A 24,630-nucleotide genomic window follows, 5' to 3' on the forward strand; every position below is an offset into this window, starting at 1 on the left:
TGGGGTCATGCTGCTGATGTCGAAACTATTTTCATCCTGCAGAAGAGGGCTATTCGTGCAATCTATAATTTAAAATGTAGGGAATCTCTTAGACATAAATTCAAGGAAATTAATATACTTACCTTTCCCTCGCAATATATTTATGAAAATATTATGTATGTATACAAAAATAGTGATAAGTTGACTAGAATAGAACATACGCACAATGTTAATACACGGAACAAACGCAGGCAATTTCCCCGTACTAGACTATCCAAAGTTAGTAATTCTTTTTTGGGGAAAGGGATACTCTTCTTTAATAAAATCCCAGAGGCTCTTTTATCTCTGCCTTTCAATAAATTTAAGAAATGTATTAAAGAAAAGCTGTGTAAAAAGGCTTACTATAAAGTCAACGATTATCTAGTTGATAAAAGGGCCTGGGACTAGTGCTAGACAGGCTACCTCTAATTAATTTGCGATATTTGTTTTAAAATAAGTGTTATTTGATGATTTGATATTTTAAAAGAGCACCGAGAGTTTTTTACGCCGGCTTTTTCTCTCGCCCTACACCCTCTGTCTTCTTTGCCGATGAGTAGGGATGCCTACAAATTGAAATTTAATGACGTGGAATAAGTGATACATGTATCTTATGTTCCATAATAAACATATTTTATTTTATTTATTTTTACTAAAAGATTGCCGGCTACAATGTATTTTTGTGAATAAATCTAGTATTTTGCAAGAGAAAACGTCGTGTAGAAACTAATGCCCCGTATTCATGGGAAACATTTGTTGAGCAACAAAGTTGAATCAACGTGTTGCGGAGTTGCTGTCAACATGTTGCTGGCAATACTGCGTGTTGCAGAGTTGACAGCATCATGTTGACAAGCTCTCGCCCGACAAGCGTAAACATCAGTTTAGCGACAATTGTTGACGTGTGTGGACGAGTTTGCAACAGTTTATAAACATGGCAGTAGTGTGGAGCAATGATAAAATAATGCAATTAATAGAATTATTTCAATCAAAACCATTATTATGGGATTGTTCTATAAAACAATACAAAGATAGAAACAAAAAGAACGATGCATTCGAAGAAATTTCTCAAGTCCTAAATATACCCAAAAAAGACGTAGAAACTAAAATACATGTACTGCGTACTCAATTTACTAGAGAGAAAAAAAAGATGTCGGCAAAAAAAACTACAGGCAGCGGCGCAATAGAAAAATGTAAATGGATTTATTACGAGCCATTGGAATTTTTGTTATGTGGTGCAACTACTTCTGGTGAAACGGATACTATGAATAAAACAGTAAGTTGTTTTTGTATATAATTGTTTTATACTATTGTCTGTAAAATTATTACAATTACGCTACATTATTTTGCCATGGAACTCTTCCCTCTGGAGTTATAAAGTAATCGGCAAACTGTTCTCTAATACAAAGAGCTGATTGTGATGCAGGCCTGCCCCGTCTTTGCAAATCAATCATAGGAAACGAACTTAGTTCCCTTCGCCAAGAACCTTCTAATAGGTTACCTTCAGAGTCTTCAAAATCAAAAGTTTGTGGAGGTGTATATATGGATCTGGAAACTGAGTTACGTCTTAAGAAGTTATGTAAATATACACAAGCAATTACCACGAGTTCACAATTGGCTGGTTTTAACGGAATAGGTTTAGTGAATACACGGAACACCACACATAAAATGCCAAAAACATTTTCTATAATCCTCCTAGCTCTTGATAGTCTGTAATTGAATATACGCTTTTTGTTCCCACGTTCATGAATGCCAGGATATGGTTTCATGATGTTCTCCGTTAGCGCGAAAGCACTGTCACCTACAATTACATACGGCATTTCTGTTCCGCCTTGTGTTATTGGTTCAGGCCGTGGCAGTTTAAGTGAGTTTTCTAACAATGCATTATAAAACGGTGTTTCTTGAAATATTCCACTGTCGGACGACCGACCCTTAGCTCCATAATTTGCGTAAATAAAGTTGTAATTGCCATCTGCAATTGCCATAAGTACCATGCTGAACTGATTTTTATAATTGTAGTATTCACTTCCAGAATTATTTGGCGCCACAATCATAACGTGTTTCCCATCAATGGCCCCAATGCAATGTGGAAAATTCCATCGTATTTCGAATTCACGACTTATTTGTTTCCATTCTTGTTCCGAACTTGGAACCTAAAAAATAAATAAATATATAATAAGATAATAATTTACAGGTAGATGAAAACAATGCACTTGAAAGTGGTATGGAGTCAGAGCCATCTCAATCACCAAGGCCGAATGCTACAACATCTACATCTTCGAGGAAAAGAAATAAGACAGATGAATCAAATGAAATATTAGAGGTTTTGAAAAGTGCTAAAAAAAAGATGGATGAAAGGGAGAAGAAGGATCCATTTGATATATATGGTGAATATATTGCTGCTGAATTAAGAAGTGTTAAAGATGACCAAGCCGTGACACAGGCAAAGTACCATATTAATAATATACTGTATGAATTAAAAATGGGACGATATAATACATATGGATATCAAACGGCATCTTCTCATCCATCATCAACACCAAATAATGTTCAGGAAACTGAAATAAGGGAAATTGAGAGACACGAAACAAATAGACTAGATGCATTACGAGACGAAACAGAAGATTCGGCTATACTAAACTTAGTTAACTATCTCAGTGATGAATCAACGCAATAGCATACACTGTTTTTTTTTTGTGTTTTTTAATTAATAAAATACTTGATTACACAAATAGTGTTCTTGTACCTTGACATATCCTGCTAGTGAGTTAATTAGTTCTTGACATACATCTGGTATAATTTTGCTAATCAATTGTTTTGATACTCTGAATGTGTATGAAAGAGAACTGTATGAATCTCCAGTTGCAAGATACCGTAATGTAATAGCCAGCCTCGTTTGAGGTGAAACTGGCTGACGAATATTTGTTTCCCTTTTGGCTATTGATGGACCAATCATTTCTAGAAGATGTTCGAAATCACTTTTCGACATTCTCGTAAAGTTACAAAATGATCCATCTGTCATTCTGAGGTCACTCATCAAATTTTCTCTTTGCAAAAGATAATTTCGAATCCACCATCTTTTTCTCTTTTTTTTATTAGAGATTCTATACATCTGATACAGAGAACACAACAACACTACCTCCTCGGGCAACATTTTAACGCAGACTGGCGTGTGGACAACCTGTATTGATTTAAACATAGTTGCTAGCAACATTCTCGCCGCTCACCAACAATGTTTAGCAACTGTTGCTAAACAAATGTTTACCATGAATACGGGGCATAACACATACTCATATTAAGAATTTAGCTTTCACTAAGTGCGACTTCGGAGTAGTAACTCGCGTAATTTTATTACACAAATCGATCTGTAACAGGCCTGTGTAGCAAATATGGAACCATAATTTGCTAATGCATAATGCGGACCATTACGTTGAACTTAAATAAAAATTAATGTTTTATAGAAATTGGTATGGCTTGGTATTTTTTATATCAACAAAAAATTTGTGTAGCTAAATGAGAATATCAGTACGAAATTATAAAAAATGTTTCGATGAAGAGTGACACATTCTTAGGCTACAATTCCCTACGATGACGTCATACGTTAAAACGCGCTAATACTTCACGCTGGCCATATATAGTACTACACTCAAAACGCTGAGCAGTGAGAGAAGGTAGTCCAAAAGTGCCTCCTAGACTTCGCCCGAGAAAATTTGGGCTCATTCCCAATCAGCAGTTCGGCTAAAAGCCGGCCAGCGTTCATCCAGTCCATACTCCATAGGATCACGGCACATCCTTTCCACGATGAACAGCTCCCTAAAACCGTGAGACGAGTTCTTCACTCTTCTTCGACATCGAAGGCGTTCGGCAAGGACTTTTTTTTATGTTACAGGAGGTAAACGGGTAGAAGGATCACCAGATGTTAAGTGATTCCTGCCGAGCTACACTCGCAAAAACAGCCCGGGCCGAGCTGTAAAGGCCCTTCAGGCCAACAGCGAGATTCCAATAAAAAAAATTGACCCAGCCTTTATCCAATAGAGGTTGTACCTGGAACAATTGCATGCCTGATGACTATGGCGAATTTTTGAAGTTATACTTCTTTAGGCGCGTTATGAAAAATTGATGAGAGTGAAATTTTACGATGGGCGCGCACCGTGACACAAAATTATCAGTATGAAGTTAGTGGCGCATGTTGGCACGCACACCGCCTCTGTTCACCGTGTATTTATATTTATAATATTTATGCACATGCTTTGAGTTTCTACATTTAAAACACGTATTTTTATTTTGTTTTCATTATACAAGTGCGAATTTTATATGTGCGTCTGAATTATAATCAGAAGTGATTTAAATTGAATATTTAAATCAATACTAATTAATATTAGGAAATATTTGTGAAAAAACTTCCTAAGTGCTTCAATACAATTGAGGTTAACTATCCGTATGTATTATTAATAATGCCAAAGAAGTATAACTTCTTACGCGCGTACATAAGTACACGCACTTTTTTTTATTTATTCTTCTGAAAGGAAGTTACGAAAGAATAAAAAATGAATTATTTTTAAACAGTTCTTGGACTGGACAGTGAGTCTCCATCTAGTTCGGTATTTCACCTCGCTCCAAGTCTTACCGGCTCTCTTTGCCTCATCTGCAACTGTACAGGTTTGCTTGGGGCGTCCACGCTTCCGCCTTCCTTGCAGGTTTCCAATCAAGCGCCCGCTTGGGGATATAATTGGAATCTCTTCGGAGTGTATGGCCTATCATTTTCCACTTGCGTCGCTTGATCTGCTGGCTAATCGGGGCTTCTCGGCTGCGCCGCCAAAATTGCTCGTCAGAGATCTTCGGGCCAGGAGATCCCCAGAATACGGAGACGACAGCGGTTGATGAAGACTTGAAGTCGGTGCAAGATGTCAGATGTGACGTACAAAAAAAAAACTTTGAACTTTCTTTGATTAGAATGACCACCATTGTTAACTGTTGTAATGATTACATTAACAATAATATTAAACTATTCAATGTTATGCAAATAAATGTAACAATGATTTAGTCTTTGAAGTTTGAGTCATTGATGTGTCACAGATCATAGGGGACGGTTGTGCGATGTTTGTTTTGTTTTTAATTTTCGCAACGTGTGCGGCCAGTTACAATGAACAATATCGAGGTATATTTTTTATCTATATTTTTTTTAAACTTCTAATTATTTAATTTTTAACAGACTATTAAACATTATAAAAAAATAGTGCTAAAATTCCAATACAGTCAAAATCTGTTATAACGACATCGAAGGGACTACTCATATTTGGTCGTAAAAACCGATAGGCCGAACAGCCGATGACGTTGTTATTACCTAATACAAAAGAATACAGCCTTGCGATTCTGTAACTCACTTTTCGAACTCTCACAGCGGTTTTCGCATCGGCGGTCGCGCCCATATCAGCCGTGAAGCAGTCATTTTACGATTTGGCATTCTGAAAAACAATAAACTACAAGCTCCCTCCTTATCAGAGAATGAAAGAAAGAGAAAAGTGAGTTACAGAATCGCAAGGCAGCCTTTGATGTTGGTCAATATAACCGGTAATGTTGTTCGAAACGATGTCGTCGTAAAACGGTTTTGACTGTACTTACATATAAGTTTGTACACAGCTTTTGCGGAATCAAAAGTTATGTTCAGATAAGGCGTGCGCCACTGTTTAATCTGCGTCCATGCCGTTTCTCTCAATTCAGGCCATTTTCTATTACTTCCTTGTACGAGCCAAGGCTGTACATTTTGCTCACTCAGGCTGTCTTAGTTTTATAAGCGTAGCAAGCTGCTAACTAAATATTATGAGGGTGAGGTTTAAGAACCTAACAACTCTACGGACCCTACATACGTACCCTAACTTAAATGAATATATAAATAAGTACGCGATACACCAAGAGATCTAAGGTAACAGATAGTATACGGTGGTGGGATTATCTCAACGAAATTAAGGGCTTGGAGTCTTCTCCACATTGAAAGGAAGCCAGAAATGAATAAGACAGAGCAATATTCAAATCTGATTTACTGTTATAAAATAATATCATAAATATATACATAATATTTTTCTTATGGACAGTTGCTTTGTCAGCAGTCGGTCAATGTTCGAATGAAATCTGAGTATAGCGTTTAGTGTATAAATCAAGGAAAATATTCTGCTTGTAAAATGACACGAAACAATTTAATTTAATATAACATGTATTACTTGTGAGATTGTTTCCCAATGGCCAAGTCAATATTAAAACAAATTATTAAAATATTGTTAGTAAAAGGGATACTCTTCTTTAATAAAACCCCAGAAGCTCTTTTATCTCTGCCTTTTAATAAATTTAAGAAATGTATTAAAGAAAAGCTGTGTAAAAAGGCTTACTATAAAGTTAACGATTATCTAGTTGGTAAAAGGGCCTGGGACTTGTGCTAGACAGGCTACTTCTAATTAATTTGCGATATTTGTTTTAAAATAAGTGTTGTTTAATGATTTGCTATTTTAAAAGAGTACCGAGAGTTTTTTACGCCGGCTTTTTTTTCTCGGCCTACACCCTCTGTCTTCTTTGCCGATGAGTAGGGATGCCTACAAATTCAAATTTAATGACGTGGAATAAGTGATACCTGTATCTTATGTTCCATAATAAACATATTTTTTTAACTACATATATATATATATGTTACTGTATATGTTAGGTTAGCTAATTACGTAATAGCTTAAGACAGAAAGTCCATTGGTCAGCCGGGAATCGAACCTACGACCTGAAGAATGAGAGTCATCGTGATGCCGCTAGGCCAACCCTTTTATTTTTATAGACCGGTGTTAGCCTTCAGCGTGCGACTCTCATCCCTGATGTCTTAGGTTCGAGCCCCGGCTGTGCACCAATGGAATTCTTTCTATGTACGCATTTAACATTCGCTCAACCTACTTGCATATATGACAAATGATCATGAAACAGATACAGAAGTCTGCAGACTAAAAAAGGTTGCAGCGCCACTGATTTATTTATTTTTATATATTAACTATTATTTCCAGTCCCTCATGCCGCGTCAGACCGTTGGGAAAGCTACATCTTTGAAGACAAAGAGTACTTGATACAGAACCTTCCAGTAAAATGGGAAAATGCTAAAATATTATGTCGGTAAGAATCCGTGCTGCAATTTGGATGCCAATCATTGGTATAAACCGGCTACGCACTTGAGAGTATCTAGGCGGGTTACCACTTAACGTTTGATGAGTCTCCTGCCCGTTTGCCCCCTGTTATATAACAAATAAAGGCCGGCAACGCAATTGCGAGGCCTTTGGCCGTGTCTATGGGCCTATATGTTTTGGTATAACAAATATTAGGGTCCTTCTCTTTCTCGTTTGCGATACCTGCCTCGATATCTCCTCTCAAAGTCGTGACTACACAAATATTTTGCAGAGGACATCACAATGGAACATTGGCCTTAATAGATACGAAAGAAAAGGCCGAATTTCTCGCCGAAGCATTGTCGGAATTACAGTTTTGTAAGTATGAGCTTTTATCATCTTCTTTTATATGCCTTCTGTCTTGACGATTTTTTAGTCTAAGTTTCCCCGTTAATTTCACGGTACTAGACTATCAAAAGTTAGTAATTCTTTTTTGGGAAAAGAGATACTCTTCTTTAATAAAATCCCAGAGGCTATTTTATCTCTGCCTTTTAATAAATTTAAGAAATGTTTTAAAAAAAAGCTGTTTAAAAAGGCTTACTATAAAGTTGTTGATAAAAGGGCCTGGGACTAGTGCTAGGCTATTAATTTGCGATATTTGTTTCAAAATAAGTGTTGTTTGATGATTTGCTGAAAGAGTAGCGTAAGTTTTTTACGCCGGCTTTTTCAAATTGTATGACGTGGAAGAACTGATACCTTATATAATAAACATATTTTATTTATTTTTTTAAGAAGGTCAAAGTCTTTGTCATACCGCAATGTAAAACTAAATTCTCGCCCCGCCATTTTTCCAATATAATAGCGAACTGTGGGACGAAGTTCCCGTGGGACTTCCCTGGGAGATACGACTTCCAACTGTTTAAACAAAGAGCATACTCCTTACCGTGTGGTGGTGTGGTTTCCTTGGGCGGTGGCTCCGTTTAGGGCGTCTCGTAGGCTCCTGTGCCTTCTATAGTAAAAAATCTTCCTGCGCTTCCAGTACTGTGCCATCTCCCACCAATTGCAGGCTTTCAGCTGCAGCAGGTCCTCATCCTCTCGATCCGGTACTGCTCTCCAATGGGCTAACTAAGCAGAGAAATATCCATTGTGTCTAACCTCTACTTATCCCATTTAGCAATAGAATCAGTATGGGTGGGTGCGAGGCGAGCGTCTTCAGATGACCCAGAGGGCTATCGGTGGAGTCATGGCGGTGAACTCAGAAGAACAGCATCTGATGTATTGCCTAACGAATTGGATTCTAATCTACAAAGGCACTATCCTATGGTAAGCATTACAGTACAAAAAAGAGTTGAGCATCAAATGTGTCTGTTACCTGATCATTTGCTTTTCTCAATAAACGAGTAGGTTGTCAGCCTTTGACTTATGGACCCAATTCTTCATCTGCGATCTTACGAGCGAGTGTCTACGTACATAGACAGAACTGAGGTCGACTCAGAGATCGAGACCGTCTCATGCTGAAGCCACTAGGTCAGCACTTTCACAGACTTCTGTATTTAATTCGTGACATTTTACAAAGCTCGACGTTTCGAGCATTTTGCAGCCGACAGCTGGTAATGATAGTCCTCCGACGTAAAGAAAAGATCCTTGACCAGTCTTGGCTGCAGGACTACTGCGCTCATCTGTTATTTGTTAAAAACCAAATTTTTATGTATATTTATAATTAGGAGAATGTATATCTACCAAGGTGCCTATCAAAATTTGGCCGCTAGTATTTATAATTACATTATTTTGAATTGATTTATATAAGTAGGTAATTATAAGTGTGTAATGTGTGTGTGTTGTGGTTGTAACTAGCCCTGGCTCAGCATTATGCTGAGGAGCAGACTTTTCCACAGCGCTGATTATTCTGCCAGAGACCATAACAGCTAGTTTGCGCCTCAGACGTCAAAAAAGTTAAATAATAATAGTAAAAATTAACAGTGTAAAATAAATAAAAATTAGAATGATTGTTAAGATAGATAAATAAATATTTATAATCGGGTTAAAAACAAGATTTCGGGGAATTTTTGTTGAGTAACTACATACTTTAACTGCGACGAAAATTTGATCTAAGTTGAAGGTTTTTTTCAACATATTCACAGTGGTTGAACCGCACACACATACCAGTACCAGAAGGGGGAGCAGACTGTGTAGCTCTTGAAAGAGTTAATCACGACAATCCAGTATTTTTAGACCTGCCATGCTTGCTGGAACGTCCTTTCGTCTGCGAGAAAGGTAGGATATCTGTATGATTAACAAAATGTCATGGCACCTTCATCAGGGTCACGTCTTCTGAGAGTGACCTTCCGTGCCCTTCAGGCAACCATCAGCAGCACGGTCCAAAGCTTCATAATCAAAATCATCTGTTCAATCAATCTAAATATATCTGTTAAAACCATTAAGAGAATTAAAAATAACAATTGTAGGTAACTAATATCTGCCAACATTCAATAGAAGAGAGGCACTACAAGAAGAAGAATATCTGACAGGTTTTTGAAATCTAGTTCTTTTGTTCTTTACAGAAGCTCATATAGAAGTAAACATACAGGAATTGAAGCGTGTGCGGTGTCGATCTGGTCGCTACCATATCTTTGATGGTAGATTGAACTGGGATCAGGCTGCTGCCTATTGTGTCATCCAGAAGATGACGTGAGTTGTTTGTACACACCTTAAAATAAAATAAATCAGTGGCGCTACAACCTTTTTAGGTATTTCATGGCCATTTGTCTTATAGGCAAGTAGGTGATCAGCCTATGTCTGACACACGCCGACTTTTTGAGTCTAAGGGCGGTTTCCTCGCGATGTTTTCCTTCACCGTTCGAGCAAATGTTAAATTCGCACATAGAAATTCCATTGGTGCACAGTCGGGGATCGAATCTACGACCCCAGAGATGAGAGTCGCATGCTGAAGCCGCTATGCCAACACTGCTGTACACACCTTACTGTGTAAAACTAAACATAAATTTCCTGGCTTGTGTTAAATGAGTCCCTTAAAAAAATCCCCAAAAATAACTATTAAAATACAGTTTTTTTACAATATTTTTGATGGCGTATCTTATGAGCTTAATAACACATGTCGAACTTTTTCAGATTAGCAAATGTACCCTCAGTCAAGTGCTTGAAGAAATTAGGAGTGACTATGCTCAAAGCAAGACCAAGTAAGTTCTTCTTTCAACATTAAAATGTCGATATTGTCATCAACCTGCCTTGCGATTCTGTAACTCACTTTTCGAACTCTCACATCGGTTTTCACAGCGGCGGTCGCGCACAATCAGTCGTAAATCAGTCATTTTACGATTTGGCATTCTGATAAACAATAAACTACAAGCCTCCTTACTCCTTATCTGCTGCGAAAACCGCTGTGAGAGTTCGAAAAGTGAGTTACAGAATTATTCGCATTAATTCGTAAGCATGCTGTTCTGAAGCCTAAAGCTTTCGGTTAATAGAATTTTATATGCAGACATTTTTAGACATATGTAGATATCGATGTCTTCTATACAACTGTAGAACACTGCTCTATTGTCAAAAGTCTCCGCAGCATATAGGAATCTTTATTAGTCTTCACACACTATCGTAATTTATAGTATAGACTATAAATTACGAACTATAAAATATGAACATAGGTTCATGAAGGTTCTAATGGTAAAAAGAAATTTCAAATCCAGTTTTAGAGTCCGGAAGCAAACAAAATCTTTTCACTTTAAAATTTAGTTTAAATACATCACTTTTTGAGTAATAAATTTTTGTTTTATCTAATTATATGTCACTTTAATAGGTATCGAAAGTGCATGGGTAGGGGCCAAAGGAGCATTGGGCCAATGGACATGGATAGATACGGGTTTAAGTATTTTCACGCCAACAACTTTCACCGATGTGTCGCCGGGTTGGCCGCCTATGAGGTATAACCTACGAACTTATAATTACATATACGCGTTAAAATCTAAATTTTTAGAATTCTTATTATTTAGAAAGCGCCCTCTATGTTTAACAATAGCTAACTTTACAAATATATTTATTACACTCCGGAGAATGCTCTTTTGCAATACCACAAACAGATTCCGTCATCCCCTTTCAAACAACGTCTAGAAGTACGCTGGAGTTTCCCTTTGTTGTTGACATCCTCAAGTGCTAATATTTGGTGGCTTCTAGAGAAAACAGCCATGGAATGGAACTCCTTGCACTCTCTCTCCTCTCAATCTCCTCTAAAGGTGGGTTAATTTAAGCTAAATAGGCATCTTCTGGATCCTTGGGTAGAATGCCTAGCGAACCCCGAGGGCCCATATTAAGGGCGTGTGAAGGGCTGAGGTGTTTTTAGTGGGTGGGGTCTCGCTACCCCTCTGAATAGCAGAGGGTTTTGAGTGTAGACCCAGCCCCACAGACCCCGCGTCAAGCTCGACATCCTTGATGCGGGCCTGCGTAAGCGCATTTTCACCTCGTATAAAAAAAAAGGCATCTTCTGGACATCCCTCACACATCTCACTTATCTTCAGATTTGTATCTATCCAGTTCTGCAGCTGTAACTAGTAAACCACATTTACATGACAGATTTTTGAAGTTATACTTCTTTAGGCGCGTTATGAAAAATTGATGAGAGTGACATTTTACGATGCGCGCGCACCGTGACACAAAATTAACAGAATGAAGTTGCCCACGGAAGATGCTACGGCATTGGACATAATTTAAAAACAACATTCGAATAATAATAGAATTTATGTTACACTTAATGTAAGAAAATAATAATAAATATTTATTTAATTTTTCAAATGTAAACTGAACTTTATTGACTAAAATTACTCCTTTTCTTATTCTTAAATTATGTCTTTGATTATTTAATTGTAATTAATTATTTGCATGCAATCAAAAACTATTTTTAATAATGCCAAAGAAGTATAACTTCTTACGCGCGTACATAAGTACACGCACCCTTTTTTTTATTGTCACAGGGGGAAACGCGCATGAGGCTCTTATGTTAAAAGTGTTACCGCCGCTCATAGACACACGCATTGCCTGAGGGCTCGCAAATGCGTTGCCGGCCGTTAACTTAATGTTATTACAGAGATGGCGCTGTTAAACAGAGCGGTTGTCTCCAGATAGACAGGCACGAGACATTATCACCAATATTTATGGAAGCAAGGTGTGAAAGAAAAATGCAATTCATTTGTTATCAAGGTAATCAGCAACCATTTAATAGATTAGACTAATCTGATGTGCGTTTATTATTTTTTACTGTAATACACGCACATAAAACAAAAGTAAATATTTAAAAACATTATAATAATAAAACAAATAAGTGACGCGACGACCTTTTTAGGTCTTGGCCTCAGATTTCTGAATCTGTTTCATGATCATTTTTACAACTAATAGGCAAGTAGGTGATCAGCCTGACAGTGACTGACACTCGCCGTCGACTTCTTGTGTCTAAGTTCGAGCGAATGTTAAATTCGCACATAGAAAGAAAGTCCATTGGTGCACAGCTGGAGATCGAACCTCAGGTATGAGAGTCGCACGCTGAAGCCACTAGGCCAACACTGCTCTCAATTGTCAATCTAATAGGAAAGTAAATCCTCCTGTGCTTGACACACGCCGTCGTGTTGGATCTAAGGCAAGCCGGTTTCCTTGCGATGTTTTCACACACTAAAAGACCATTGATCCAGGGAAGAGAGTCGCACACGGAAGCCACTAGGCTATCACTTCTCTTCTTTATATTAAATTAGACATAATAATATTCCAGGATTGCCAGGACTAAGAACAACACTTCTACCACAGAGCGACGACAATTACTACTATATTCTAGTACGACAATCTTTCTACTGGCACCACGCGTTGGAGAATTGCAAGAAAATGAACGGCTCGCTTGCCAGTGTTGAAAATAACGATGTCCTTATACAACTTCTGTTGGCTATGGGTGAAAATAAGGAGGAACGTGAGTTGTCAAATGATTATAAATTTACAATTACTAATATTATTAAGAGGAAAGATTTGATTGTTTGCATATGCTCCAAAAGTACAGGATTTGAAAATCTTTCACCATTAGAATCATCCATGACTTTTAAATGGAATATTTTTGTTAGACATAATATTGACGTCTTTTGTAAAACAATAGAACATTGCTCTATTGTCAATAGTTTCCGTAGCGTAGGTATAGGGTTCACAGCTTAACAATTAAGGATAATTAAGAATCTTTAATCATTGATTGATAATAAGCGTATAGACAAAAAAGGAAACATAGTCGTATTCTTTCTCGCTTTCACACCAAAGAACGTTTAATTTATAAAAATATAAACAAAAGAGTATTTGACAGTTAGTAGCGGTTATCTAATAATCACGGCGCGCTTTGTTTTATACAAAGTGGTTAATTCTAACACTATCTGTACAATAATTATAATCAAACAGCTTTGTACTAATGGTGATGGACTAAGAATTTGCTTAATTAATTATTTTTTGTATTATTGAACAATCCACACCAATTGACCTAGTCAAGGCCAATGCTAAGTTGGTGAAGCTTGTGTTGTGGGTACTAGGCAACGGATATACATACATATTATACAAAGATAGACCTAACACATATAAATACATATTTAAACACCCAAGACCTAACACATAAAAATACATATTTCACCCAAAACCTAAGCACAACACCAAATGCTTATCACATCGATGTTTGTCTCAGCCGGGGATCGAACCCGGGACCCATGGAGTCAGGAGTACTAACCACTAGACCAATGAGCCGTCCTAATATAGTAAATAATTAAATGTTTTATAAACTTTTTAAAGCTGTCGAGCACGTCTGGATATCGGGACATTTGAACATGACGAGGGAGAATGATGTCATCTACTCGTGGTGGAACCCGAATACCGGGAAACGAATCCCCGACCCCAAGAATGGTGATACTGGATATGTAAGTATTACTGGCTCTTCAGACCAACAGTTATTTAAAAAAAAAATCGTGCGTACAGAGTAGGTACACGTCAGAAGTGAAACTTCTTTGGCAAACTAATTTTTAAGTCTTGTTTATATTTTAGTACGGGAGGTAGCAACGTTTGAAAAAAAAAGAATTTTAGGTCAGCTGATTTTGTGATATGTCTTCCTTCTTGCACTTCCGGTTAGAGTCTGGGCAATCTGGCTGGCGGTAGCGGTTGCGTTCATTAGTGCGCATCCTATCTGTCCAGGTAATAATCCTGGATTTTAAAAGCATTTTAAGAAGCGTAATTTTTAATTTTTCGTTTTTAAATACGTCTACCTGACATACTTTTTTTATTGCCAGACATTTTTCACGTTGCTAACTATGTGCCAGACGCGATTTTAAGTTTTATTTTTATAAAAATTTCAAAGCATTTTAGAATGTCTGTAATTTTAATATTATGTTATTTAAATATAAGAAAAACTGAAAATGAAGTTGCCAGACATTAATTCGGTTGTTAAGTCTTGAATTAAAATGAAAAAGTATTGCAGTATGATGAAGCATTGCATTTTAAGAAGCGTAATTTTTGATTTTTCCTTTTTAAATACGTCTACCTGACATACTTTTTTTATTGCCAGACATTTTTCGCGTTGCTAACTATGTGCCAGACGCGATTTTAAGTTTTATTTTTATAAAAATTTCAAAGCATTTTAGAATGTCTGTAATTTTAATATTATGTTATTTAAATATAAGAAAAACTGAAAATGAATTTGCCAGACATTAATTCGATTGTTAAGCCTTGAATTAAAATGTAAAAGTCATGAAAAGTATTGCAGTATAATGCTTGTAGTACAAGCATAAAAAGGAATATAAAATTAGATTAAAATTAATAGTCAACATTTTATTTAAATTGTCCTAATTACTAAATGTAAGTTATGAATAATTAATATTAAGTTTTTCAAGTTGTTTTAGCCTATAGTGACGTCACAAAAAGAGGCATCTTCATAATAATCATCATCATCGTCGCTGTCTTTGTCGGTGTCATTCATATCATCTTCTTGGGAACTTTCGTTATCTTCTAAAACTCTATCATCTGCAACAGAAAAAAAATAAACAGTGTAATTTTTCTTGTTCTTTATTAAACATTTTAGTTATTATTGATAAATGTTCCATTTAAAACTTACTTTGAACAATAATATCTGCAACTGAGGATGGTCATTGATAGAGTTTTAGAAGATAACGAAAGTTCCCAAGAAGATGATATGAATGACACCGACAAAGACAGCGACGATGATGATGATGATTATGAAGATGCCTCTTTTTGTGACGTCACTATACGCTAAAACAACTTGAAAACTTAATATTAATTATTCATAACTTACATTTAGTAATTAGGACAATTTAAATAAAGTGTTGATTATTAATTTTAATCAAATTTTATATTCCTTTTTATGCTCGTACTACAAGCATTATACTGCAATACTTTTCATGACTTTTACATTTTAATTCAAGACTTAACAATCACTCGACTTTAAAATGCTTTGAAATTTTTATAAAAATAAAACTTAAAATCGCGTCTGGCACATAGTTAGCAACGTGAAAAATGTCTGGCAATAAAAAAAGTATGTCAGGTAGACGTATTTAAAAACGAAAAATTAAAAATTACGCTTCTTAAAATGCTTTTAAAATCCAGGATTATTACCTGGACAGATAGGATGCGCACTAATGAACGCAACCGCTACCGCCAGCCAGATTGCCCAGACTCTAACCGGAAGTGCAAGAAGGAAGACATATCACAAAATCAGCTGACCTGAAATTCTTTCTCGAAAACGTTGCTACCTCCCGTACTATTTATACAAATCTAAAACTTTAGATTTCCGAGACTTAGAGGCAGGGAAGAAGGAAGATATGTTGGGAATTTAATGAATTTAATTGTCATTAAAATATTCAAGGTGGCGAAAATTAATACAAATTATTAATTTTTTTTTTTTAATTTATTTCTTCGATAATAAAAACATCCTATCCGATGACCTAACTTCCTTCAGTACCATTCAGTTCCTTCGGAACCCATTCATTTACATAAACATTTATAACTAACGAAACATACACAGAAATACACAAAATAATAATAATAATAATCAAAAAAGAAAATTTACAAAAAAAAATAAAATGACTCACTTTAATTTAATATTCAAATAATTTTATTTATTTACACAAATACAGTATTTACAATTTTCTTAACCTATAAAGTAATAAAGTACCACTGCCACAGGGACCAAACTTTTTAAATTTGTTTTAATTTTATTTATTTTTAATTATTTAAAAAAAAAATATGAACAAAAAGAAATTTACATTTATAATTTTTTATAAATTTACATTTTAAGTGTGTAATGTGTGCTAGGGCCAGTTACAAACACAACACACACAATGCTATGCTGACATTATGCTGTGGAGCAGACGTGTCCCACGGCGCTGGTGATTCTGCCAGAAACCACAACAGTTAGATTGCACTTCAGACGCAAATAAAGAAAAATAATGTAATAACAATAATAATAGTAGAAAAAATTATAATAATAAATTAACAATGTAAGTAAAGAAGTCTTGGAAGATTTATGTGTAAAAGTATAAAAATAAAAAGAAACTAAAACTACGATAAGAAATGGATAAATAAATATTTTTGGGCGGATTAAAAACTAGATTTCTACTAATTCACGGATAAATGGTAGGGGAGCCCACGATGCTAAATGGGGATTTACTCGAGCGTCGTAGAGACCTATTGGGATGCAGAGCTTAGATAATAAGAAGAAAAAAATGTTATATGATATATACCTTTTCATGGGTGGGGGAAGCGGCTATAGATTGTTAAATATGTAAAAAAAAACTGTTGCATGGACATCCTCGAGCGCGTCAGATATTGACAGCATCAATGCCCTACGTATTTTTAATAATGTACGTATGTTAATCTGATCGCTTGCATGATGCGGGTGGTTGTATTTAAGGGTTGAAAATGAAAAAAAAATAAAAATTATCGAGCGCGTCAGATTTTCTAAGGGAGTGTTAAGTGCACCAAAAAAAGCTCTCATTCACTAATCTGACGATTTCGATGGGACGCAAACCCACGGCCATTTTCATAATTTGCAAAAAAAAATCGCAATTTTGAAATACTCAAGCGCGTCAGATTAAGATATATGTGGTTCATCTTTATGTTCTAAACGTACTGTCTCATAATCTGACGATTATCTAGAGGGATTCGCCTGATCTGACAAAAAAAATTTAGAAAAACGGTTCACCTAAAGGGCCATCCCTTCAACTTCCCGCTAATTCCATTCCTGGGCGCATAAAATTAATATTTTGAGCTCGCTGAGTTCAAAGAAATAATATTTCTATGCATTTGAGCTCTCCCAGCTCAAAAGTCTGAAAGAAGTTTCATAGAACACTATTTTTGGAATTTTCAAACCGCAATAACTTTTGAATGGATCAAGCAATTTTCACGCGGTTGGCGGCATTCGACGCAGTTTTATCATCCTCATAAAGTAATTTTGCAATTTTAATTGATCGAACCACAAATTTCGGAGTAATCCCGAAAAAACACTTTTTCGGGTTTCTTTCGTTCACGATATCTCTCGAACTAATCAACCGCTTTTGACCAGCTTGGTGGCGATCGACGTGGTTTTTCAAGCTCAAATGCGGATTAGTTTTTGAAGTTGATCGATAAAGAAACCACTTTTAAAAAAAAACTTATTTTTTTAAGATTTTTCAAAATTTCTCAAAATCTATCGGTCCGAATCGGTTCAAATTCACAGGAAATGTAATTTTGAGGGAAATATTTAGAACGCCGTTTAGTAGATTCCGATCGGTTTAAGGAAATGTAGGCATCACGCAGCTGCACCCATTTAACTTTATCGACGAATTTTTGTTATTTCGGCTTGCGGAAATCGTCAGATTATATATATTTTTCATTATTCTTGAATTATTTCCTTCAAAATAAAAAAAAATTACGCTACGCTCGAGAATGTCGAGATGACGTTTTTTTTACAACTTTGTTGCCCTCCCCTTTTTTTCCGTCACTCTCAAATTGTCAGATTAGTGGAATACACACTTTTTATGATGTAATTAACTCACCCTACCTTAATCTGACGCGCTCGGGAATTTCTGATGGTCAATTTTTTTTACTAATCTGATCCTGTCTCCTTCACGGGCGGCCTTATATATGGGCCTCATATTTTGTGGAGGTACTTAACCGGGTACAAGGTATCCCCCTATATATTAATCTGCCGCGCTTTAGTAAATCCCGAAATCCCCTCTTGGGCTCCCCTACCAAAAGGCCTCCTTTAGCTTTTTCCTTGGCTTTCTTTCTCCGTTTCCTGCTAACGCTTTTCTCTAGGTTCTGTCCCATGAATAAATACATGACAATTGACAACTTCAGCAATGTATTTCTTTTCAGATGCCTCCATGGCTAGACGAAGAATTCTCTATGGACAGCCCATGTCTGAATCTTGACAGGCAGGATCATTTAAACGGTGTTATCTATGGTCTACCATGTGACACACCGCAGTATTCTATATGTATGATTGGTAAGTTATTTTCTTTCTCCATTTTGCCCATTGAATTACTTACTAATTATCCAATTATCCTTCAAGTTTTATTCATATAAAAATTGGAATCCTGACGCAGTTTATATCAGCTGTCCACGGTACATAGATAGGTATATCTTTTAACATCTGTCGCGAAAAATCTCTATTTCAATTTGACAATGGCAATTGACACGCAAAGCACATCCACTTCAGAGTTCAGACAGAACTTATTGCTTATCTTCTATGAATTTCAGAATTCAGATCACAGATAACTCAAAGTCAGTAATAACTCAAAATAATTTCTAAGTCATTATTTTCAGTGATGAAAATGATAAAACATGGGGTTTTTGCTCCAAATTTGGGGTACTAAAAAGGGGATATTTATTTAAGATGTTTTTTTCTTAAAAACGCTCTATTCTATACAATATAACCCAACCAACAAACCGAAGTAATTATTAACGCTAAGATCAAAATAACAGCTGTTTTATACTTAAATGTATTTTTAATTCATATTTCATTTTACCTGTTAAACTGAGAGTACAACAAAAACTTTCGAGGTTATAAATACTTTTGAAGTTGGTCCCAGGGGTAACATTCTGTAGCAGTTGGCAATAGGCATCACTGCTAAGTTTATTTGCAAAAAAAACAGAGAGATCTATCAAAATATTCATAAAGCAATGTAAATTTATTAACGTATTTACTTGTAACGGGTGTAAGTGAGCCAGTAGACCCGGTAGACCGACGCTGCGTTGGTGGGATGGAGTTGTCAAGGACCTCGAAACAATAGGAATAGGGGTTCGCAATTGGACGCGGGGATCCACTAGATAGATTGCGATGGCGAAGTGTAATTGAGGAGGCTAAGGCCCACAAGTGGCTATATAACCATTGATGATGATGATCATAATTATTTATTTATTCACAAAATCATCTTAATGTGGATACAGTCCTAAATATTTATATATATAATAAGGATCTTAATCCTTGTGGATACTTTCATTTTTAATGTACGATGGTGCATTGTAAAGTGCGAACAATTAGAAGGTGCAACATCTTTGTTAATGGGGATTTGTGCAACAGACTGCTTCTGACCCTTGGTATCGCAAACAACCTTGGCCTTCTCTGTCACATATATATGTGTAATTCAAATTTTATTATTACAGAAAAAACAACTAAAACCGCCAGTGACACAGCAAACGAGGACTCAACATGATTTACTTATTTTGGAAAAAATAAAACACATTAATAATTTATAGTTTTATTTACAATAACACTTATACGACGTGAATATAACAAAATTGCGCTAAATGGTGTAACTCACTAACTTAACCTGCGCCATGCATTGTGCTAATTCAACATTGCATACAACTAGAACCCGACAAGTACAATTTAAATATCTTCAATTTTTTGGTAATTTTTTTCTGTTTTAACTTAATTCTCTGTCTCTTATAGTTATGGTTAAAGAATTGGTAGGGGAGATAAATTTGCAGTCACAAAAGTATGAGGACCTATTGGATAATGGATTGTGAAGATTAGGTTCTATAAGGGAAAATGTTTTATGTTTAATTTGCTATTTTAGTGAGGGGGTACTAATTTTTAGTAAAGTAAAAAGATTTTGAGTGTCTATCTGATAACCACTATTTAAAAGAAACCCTTTGTATTGCAACTAAAACTTAAATTCATTTAGTAAAAGCCCTATAACCCTTCCATATTAGAGCCTTTAGAAATGGACTAACTTTTGGCAAAAACATACTACTTTGTTAATGAAAATTGTAATTTATATAACTTTGATAAGTAGTTTAATAATGTGATGACAAAGTTAAAAAAGACTGTAAAAATTATACATAATTTGAATTTAGAAGAACAGGTTGTACCATGTGTTATTGTACCTACACTATATTCTTGCAAAAAAAGAATAATTATTATTATATCTGTTACAAAAAAAATTAAATGTGTATAGTGGATTTTATTCACAATCTTGGCTGTAGCAACTTTAAATCTAAATCCCTTGAATTGAAAGCATAATTTAGTACAAAATTGATATGGCTATAGCATAGTGTCACGCCAAGTTTGGGTATAACAACTGTATTGAATTAATGTGTAAAAATTCCTATAAATCCCATGCAGATATTTACAATTGGCCACCAAAGACACAAAGAGGTTTCTTATCTTTTTTTTACAATCACAAATTTGTTGGTATGTTGGATGTGAATGGCATTCATAAATAAATATTCAAACCAAGATAGCTCAGTTGCCTTGCTTAAATAAACTTGGACTAGTGGTATAAATATGAATGCATATTAATACATTTTATCTGTCTTCAACTCGGTAAGTTAAATGTGTTGACTGAGATATATTCTTATGGTAAAATTTGTGATCATATTTACAAAAACTTAGCACTAAGTATAACTCTGGATCTTTCTTCTAGAAAAGTGGATTTGCTTTTACAATAAAAATGTTTGGATTTACAAGAGGAAGTTTTCATTGCGCATATAGACAGAGATCTATTGACGCAGATGAGAACTCTTTCTCATCTGCGTCAATAGATAGGTGAGGATACAGCTGTGAAAATTGAGATCACTAAGTTAACAATTGATTCATATTCTAATCTTGTTGAAATTTAGATGTTAAATCTAGCAACTCTTTATTCACTTTACCTAGTTGTTTGAAATTTTCATTCACAACTTTCAAGTTTTTTTTAAATTTAAGAATATTTTCTAAATAGGTGCGAAGATTTTCATTGACTTTACGAATAGCTAGCAACTCTTTAGTCAATTGTTCCTCACGTCTCTGAAAAAATATGCAGGGGCCTGTATAAGAAAGTATTTATAAAAATAAAAAAATTTACTGTCATTTTCATATACTTATGATATTATGTTGTAAGATAAATTTTTCATTTCCGTATTTATATAGCGTAACATTTTTTACCATAAATGCAGATTAATGAATACTGTATATCTTATAAGTTTAATAGCGTTGAAAGTATTAATAGAATTATAGGAAGAGTACTACTAATATTAGAACCAAGAGATTGTATCAGAAATTTATTTTAAACTTTAATATATTGGAAAATAAGTAATAACATTACCTCCATCATGCTTTCTCTTTTTACTGAAGTATTAGAATTGGGAGGGGCCTGTATAAGAAAGTATTTATAAAAATAAAATATTTTACTGTCATTTTCATACACTTATAATATTATGTTGTAAGATAAATTTTTCATTTCCGTATTTATATAGCGTAAGATTTTTTACCATAAATGCAGATTAATGAATACTGTATATCTTATAAGTTTAATAGCATTGAAAGTATTAATAGAATTATAGGAAAGAGTACTACTAATATTAGAACCAAGACATTGTATCGGAAATTTATTTTAAAGTTTAATATATTGGAAAATAAGTAATAACATTACCTCCATCATGCTTTCTCTTTTTACTGAAGTATTAGAATTGGGCACCAACGTTGCACATCTATTTTTTTCCTCACGTCTCTGAAAAAATATGCAGGGGCCTGTACTTTCTTATGAAAGTATTTATAAAAATGAAATATTTTACTGTCATTTTCTTCATACACTTATGATATTATGTTGTAAGATAAATTTTTCATTTCCGTATTTATATTGCGTAAGATTTTTTACCATAAATGCAGATTAATGAATACTGTATATCTTATAAGTTTAATAGCGTTGAAAGTAATAATAGAATTATAGGAAGAGTACTACTAATATTAGAACCAAGACATTGTATAGAAAATTTATTTTAAGCTTTAATATATTGGAAAATAAGTAACAACATTACCTCCATCATGCTTTCTCTTTTTACTGAAGTATTAGAATTGGGAGGGGCCTGTATAAGAAAGTATTTATAAAAATGAAATACATATTTTACTGTCATTTTCATACACTTATGATATTATGTTGTAAGATAAATTTTTCATTTCCATATTTATATAGAGTAAGATTTTTTACCATAAATGCAGATTAATGAATACTGTATATCTTATAAGTTTAATAGCGTTGAAAATATTAATAGAATTATAGGAAGAGTACTACTAATATTAGAACCAAGACATTGTATCAGAAATTTATTTTAAACTTTAATATATTGGAAAATAAGTAATAACATTACCTCCATCATGCTTTCTCTTTTTACTGAAGTATTAGAATTGGGAGGGGCCTGTATAAGAAAGTATTTATGAAAATAAAATATTTTACTGTCATTTTCATACACTTATGATATTATGTTGTAAGATAAATTTTTCATTTCCGTATTTATATAGCGTAAGATTTTTTACCATAAATGCAGATTAATGAATACTGTATATCTTATAAGTTTAATAGCGTTGAAAGTATTAATAGAATTATAGGAAAGAGTACTACTAATATAAGAACCAAGACATTGTATCGGAAATTTATTTTAAAGTTTAATATATTGGAAAATAAGTAATAACATTACCTCCATCATGCTTTCTCTTTTTACTGAAGTATTAGAATTGGGCACCGACGTTGCACATCTATATTTTTCCTCACGTCTCTGAAAAAATATGCAGGGGCCTGTATAAGAAGGTATTTATAAAAATAAAATATTATACCGTCATTTTCATACACTTATGATATTATGTTGTAAGATAAATTTTTCATTTCCGTATTTATATCGCGTAAGATTTTTTACCATAAATGCAGATTAATGAATACTGTATATCTTATAAGTTTAATAGCGTTGAAAATATTAATAGAATTATAGGAAGAGTACTACTAATATTAGAACCAAGACATTGTATCAGAAATTTATTTTAAACTTTAATATATTGGAAAATAAGTAATAACATTACCTCCATCATGCTTTCTCTTTTTACTGAAGTATTAGAATTGGGAGGGGCCTGTATAAGAAAGTATTTATGAAAATAAAATATTTTACTGTCATTTTCATACACTTATGATATTATGTTGTAAGATAAATTTTTCATTTCCGTATTTATATAGCGTAAGATTTTTTACCATAAATGCAGATTAATGAATACTGTATATCTTATAAGTTTAATAGCGTTGAAAGTATTAATAGAATTATAGGAAAGAGTACTACTAATATAAGAACCAAGACATTGTATCGGAAATTTATTTTAAAGTTTAATATATTGGAAAATAAGTAATAACATTACCTCCATCATGCTTTCTCTTTTTACTGAAGTATTAGAATTGGGCACCGACGTTGCACATCTATATTTTTCCTCACGTCTCTGAAAAAATATGCAGGGGCCTGTATAAGAAGGTATTTATAAAAATAAAATATTATACCGTCATTTTCATACACTTATGATATTATGTTGTAAGATAAATTTTTCATTTCCGTATTTATATCGCGTAAGATTTTTTACCATAAATGCAGATTAATGAATACTGTATATCTTATAAGTTTAATAGCGTTGAAAGTATTAATAGAATTATAGGAAAGAGTACTACTAATATTAGAACCAAGACATTGTATCGGAAATTTATTTTAAAGTTTAATATATTGGAAAATAAGTAATAACATTACCTCCATCATGCTTTCTCTTTTTACTGAAATATTAGAATTGGGCACCGACATTGCACATCTATTTTTTAAGAACACAACACAAAGGCCAAAGCTTGATTTAAACAAAATACGTTATAACTTGATGTTCAAAATATTTGAAAGTGAAAACTCTACAGAGACCTGACCTTCAAAATGTCAAACATAAACTGACAACTTCTTAGAACCGTCAAATGCAAGTTACCTTTTTAATGACATTTGGATGATTGTATAACAATCAGATTTCTGTTGTCACTTTGATCGAAGCATCAAATGCGGTAATAAAATGGCTATATCGTAAATTTTATGACGTTTTGTAAAGCTTATACAAATAATATGAACAATTACTTTTGCTGGATTTAAATTAGCGTTTTGCGTATACAATCTCGGAAGAAGAGAAATAAGACGTAACGTAAGACGTAAT

General features: G+C 34.3%; 3 protein-coding genes across 10 annotated transcripts; 1 reads left to right on the forward strand and 2 right to left on the reverse strand.

The window, feature by feature from the left end:
• Window positions 1–1,293: 1,293 nt before the first annotated feature.
• On the reverse strand, window positions 1,294–3,226 carry LOC125062687 (protein ANTAGONIST OF LIKE HETEROCHROMATIN PROTEIN 1-like). Its single transcript, XM_047668762.1, has 2 exons — window positions 2,759–3,226; window positions 1,294–2,165 (listed from the first exon to the last, which is right to left on the reverse strand). The coding sequence occupies exons 1-2, from the start codon at window positions 3,224–3,226 to the stop codon at window positions 1,344–1,346; spliced, it is 1,290 nt and encodes a 429-aa protein (XP_047524718.1). The 3' UTR covers window positions 1,294–1,343.
• A 1,852-nt stretch (window positions 3,227–5,078) lies between these two features.
• Window positions 5,079–19,903, forward strand: LOC125062510. The gene is made up of 13 exons (XM_047668491.1): window positions 5,079–5,170; window positions 7,047–7,152; window positions 7,435–7,520; window positions 8,317–8,465; window positions 9,284–9,416; window positions 9,704–9,830; window positions 10,272–10,339; window positions 10,957–11,080; window positions 12,238–12,350; window positions 12,913–13,104; window positions 13,956–14,080; window positions 18,528–18,657; window positions 19,818–19,903. The coding sequence occupies exons 1-13, from the start codon at window positions 5,110–5,112 to the stop codon at window positions 19,865–19,867; spliced, it is 1,464 nt and encodes a 487-aa protein (XP_047524447.1). The 5' UTR covers window positions 5,079–5,109; the 3' UTR covers window positions 19,868–19,903.
• On the reverse strand, window positions 19,897–24,365 carry LOC125062511. 8 transcript variants are annotated; one of them, XM_047668492.1, is made up of 9 exons: window positions 24,192–24,365; window positions 23,815–23,892; window positions 23,488–23,535; window positions 23,112–23,189; window positions 22,785–22,832; window positions 22,455–22,502; window positions 22,070–22,147; window positions 21,743–21,790; window positions 19,897–21,444 (listed from the first exon to the last, which is right to left on the reverse strand). In XM_047668492.1, exons 1-9 carry the CDS (start codon window positions 24,240–24,242, stop codon window positions 21,259–21,261), a joined length of 663 nt encoding a protein of 220 aa, XP_047524448.1. In that variant the 5' UTR covers window positions 24,243–24,365; the 3' UTR covers window positions 19,897–21,258. The 8 variants fall into 8 exon arrangements, with proteins under 8 accessions (XP_047524448.1, XP_047524457.1, XP_047524450.1 ...); XM_047668501.1 differs by having other exon boundaries at window positions 23,815–23,912; XM_047668494.1 differs by lacking the exon at window positions 23,488–23,535.
• Between the last annotated feature and the right edge of the window lie 265 nt (window positions 24,366–24,630).

The sequence above is a fragment of the Pieris napi genome, chromosome Z (genome assembly GCF_905475465.1).
Source record: "Pieris napi chromosome Z, ilPieNapi1.2, whole genome shotgun sequence".
In the NCBI taxonomy this organism is placed as follows: Eukaryota; Metazoa; Arthropoda; class Insecta; order Lepidoptera; family Pieridae; genus Pieris; species Pieris napi.

Excerpts from the sequence above, each read along its gene's own strand:
- LOC125062687 (XM_047668762.1), bottom strand. The coding sequence starts at position 3,226 with ATGTTGCTAGCAACTATGTTTAAATCAATACAGGTTGTCCACACGCCA. Across the intron at positions 2,166-2,758 it reads CACTAGCAGGATATGTCAAG|GTTCCAAGTTCGGAACAAGA; the intron begins GTACAAGAACAC and ends TTTATTTTTTAG.
- LOC125062511 (XM_047668492.1), bottom strand. The coding sequence starts at position 24,242 with ATGTCGGTGCCCAATTCTAATATTTCAGTAAAAAGAGAAAGCATGATG. Across the intron at positions 23,893-24,191 it reads AAAGAGAAAGCATGATGGAG|AGACGTGAGGAAAAATATAG; the intron begins GTAATGTTATTA and ends ATATTTTTTCAG. Across the intron at positions 21,445-21,742 it reads AAAGAGAAAGCATGATGGAG|AGACGTGAGGAACAATTGAC; the intron begins GTAATGTTATTA and ends ATATTTTTTCAG.
- LOC125062510 (XM_047668491.1), top strand. The coding sequence starts at position 5,110 with ATGTTTGTTTTGTTTTTAATTTTCGCAACGTGTGCGGCCAGTTACAAT. Across the intron at positions 7,521-8,316 it reads ATTGTCGGAATTACAGTTTT|CAATAGAATCAGTATGGGTG; the intron begins GTAAGTATGAGC and ends TATCCCATTTAG. Across the intron at positions 18,658-19,817 it reads GTATTCTATATGTATGATTG|AAAAAACAACTAAAACCGCC; the intron begins GTAAGTTATTTT and ends TTATTATTACAG.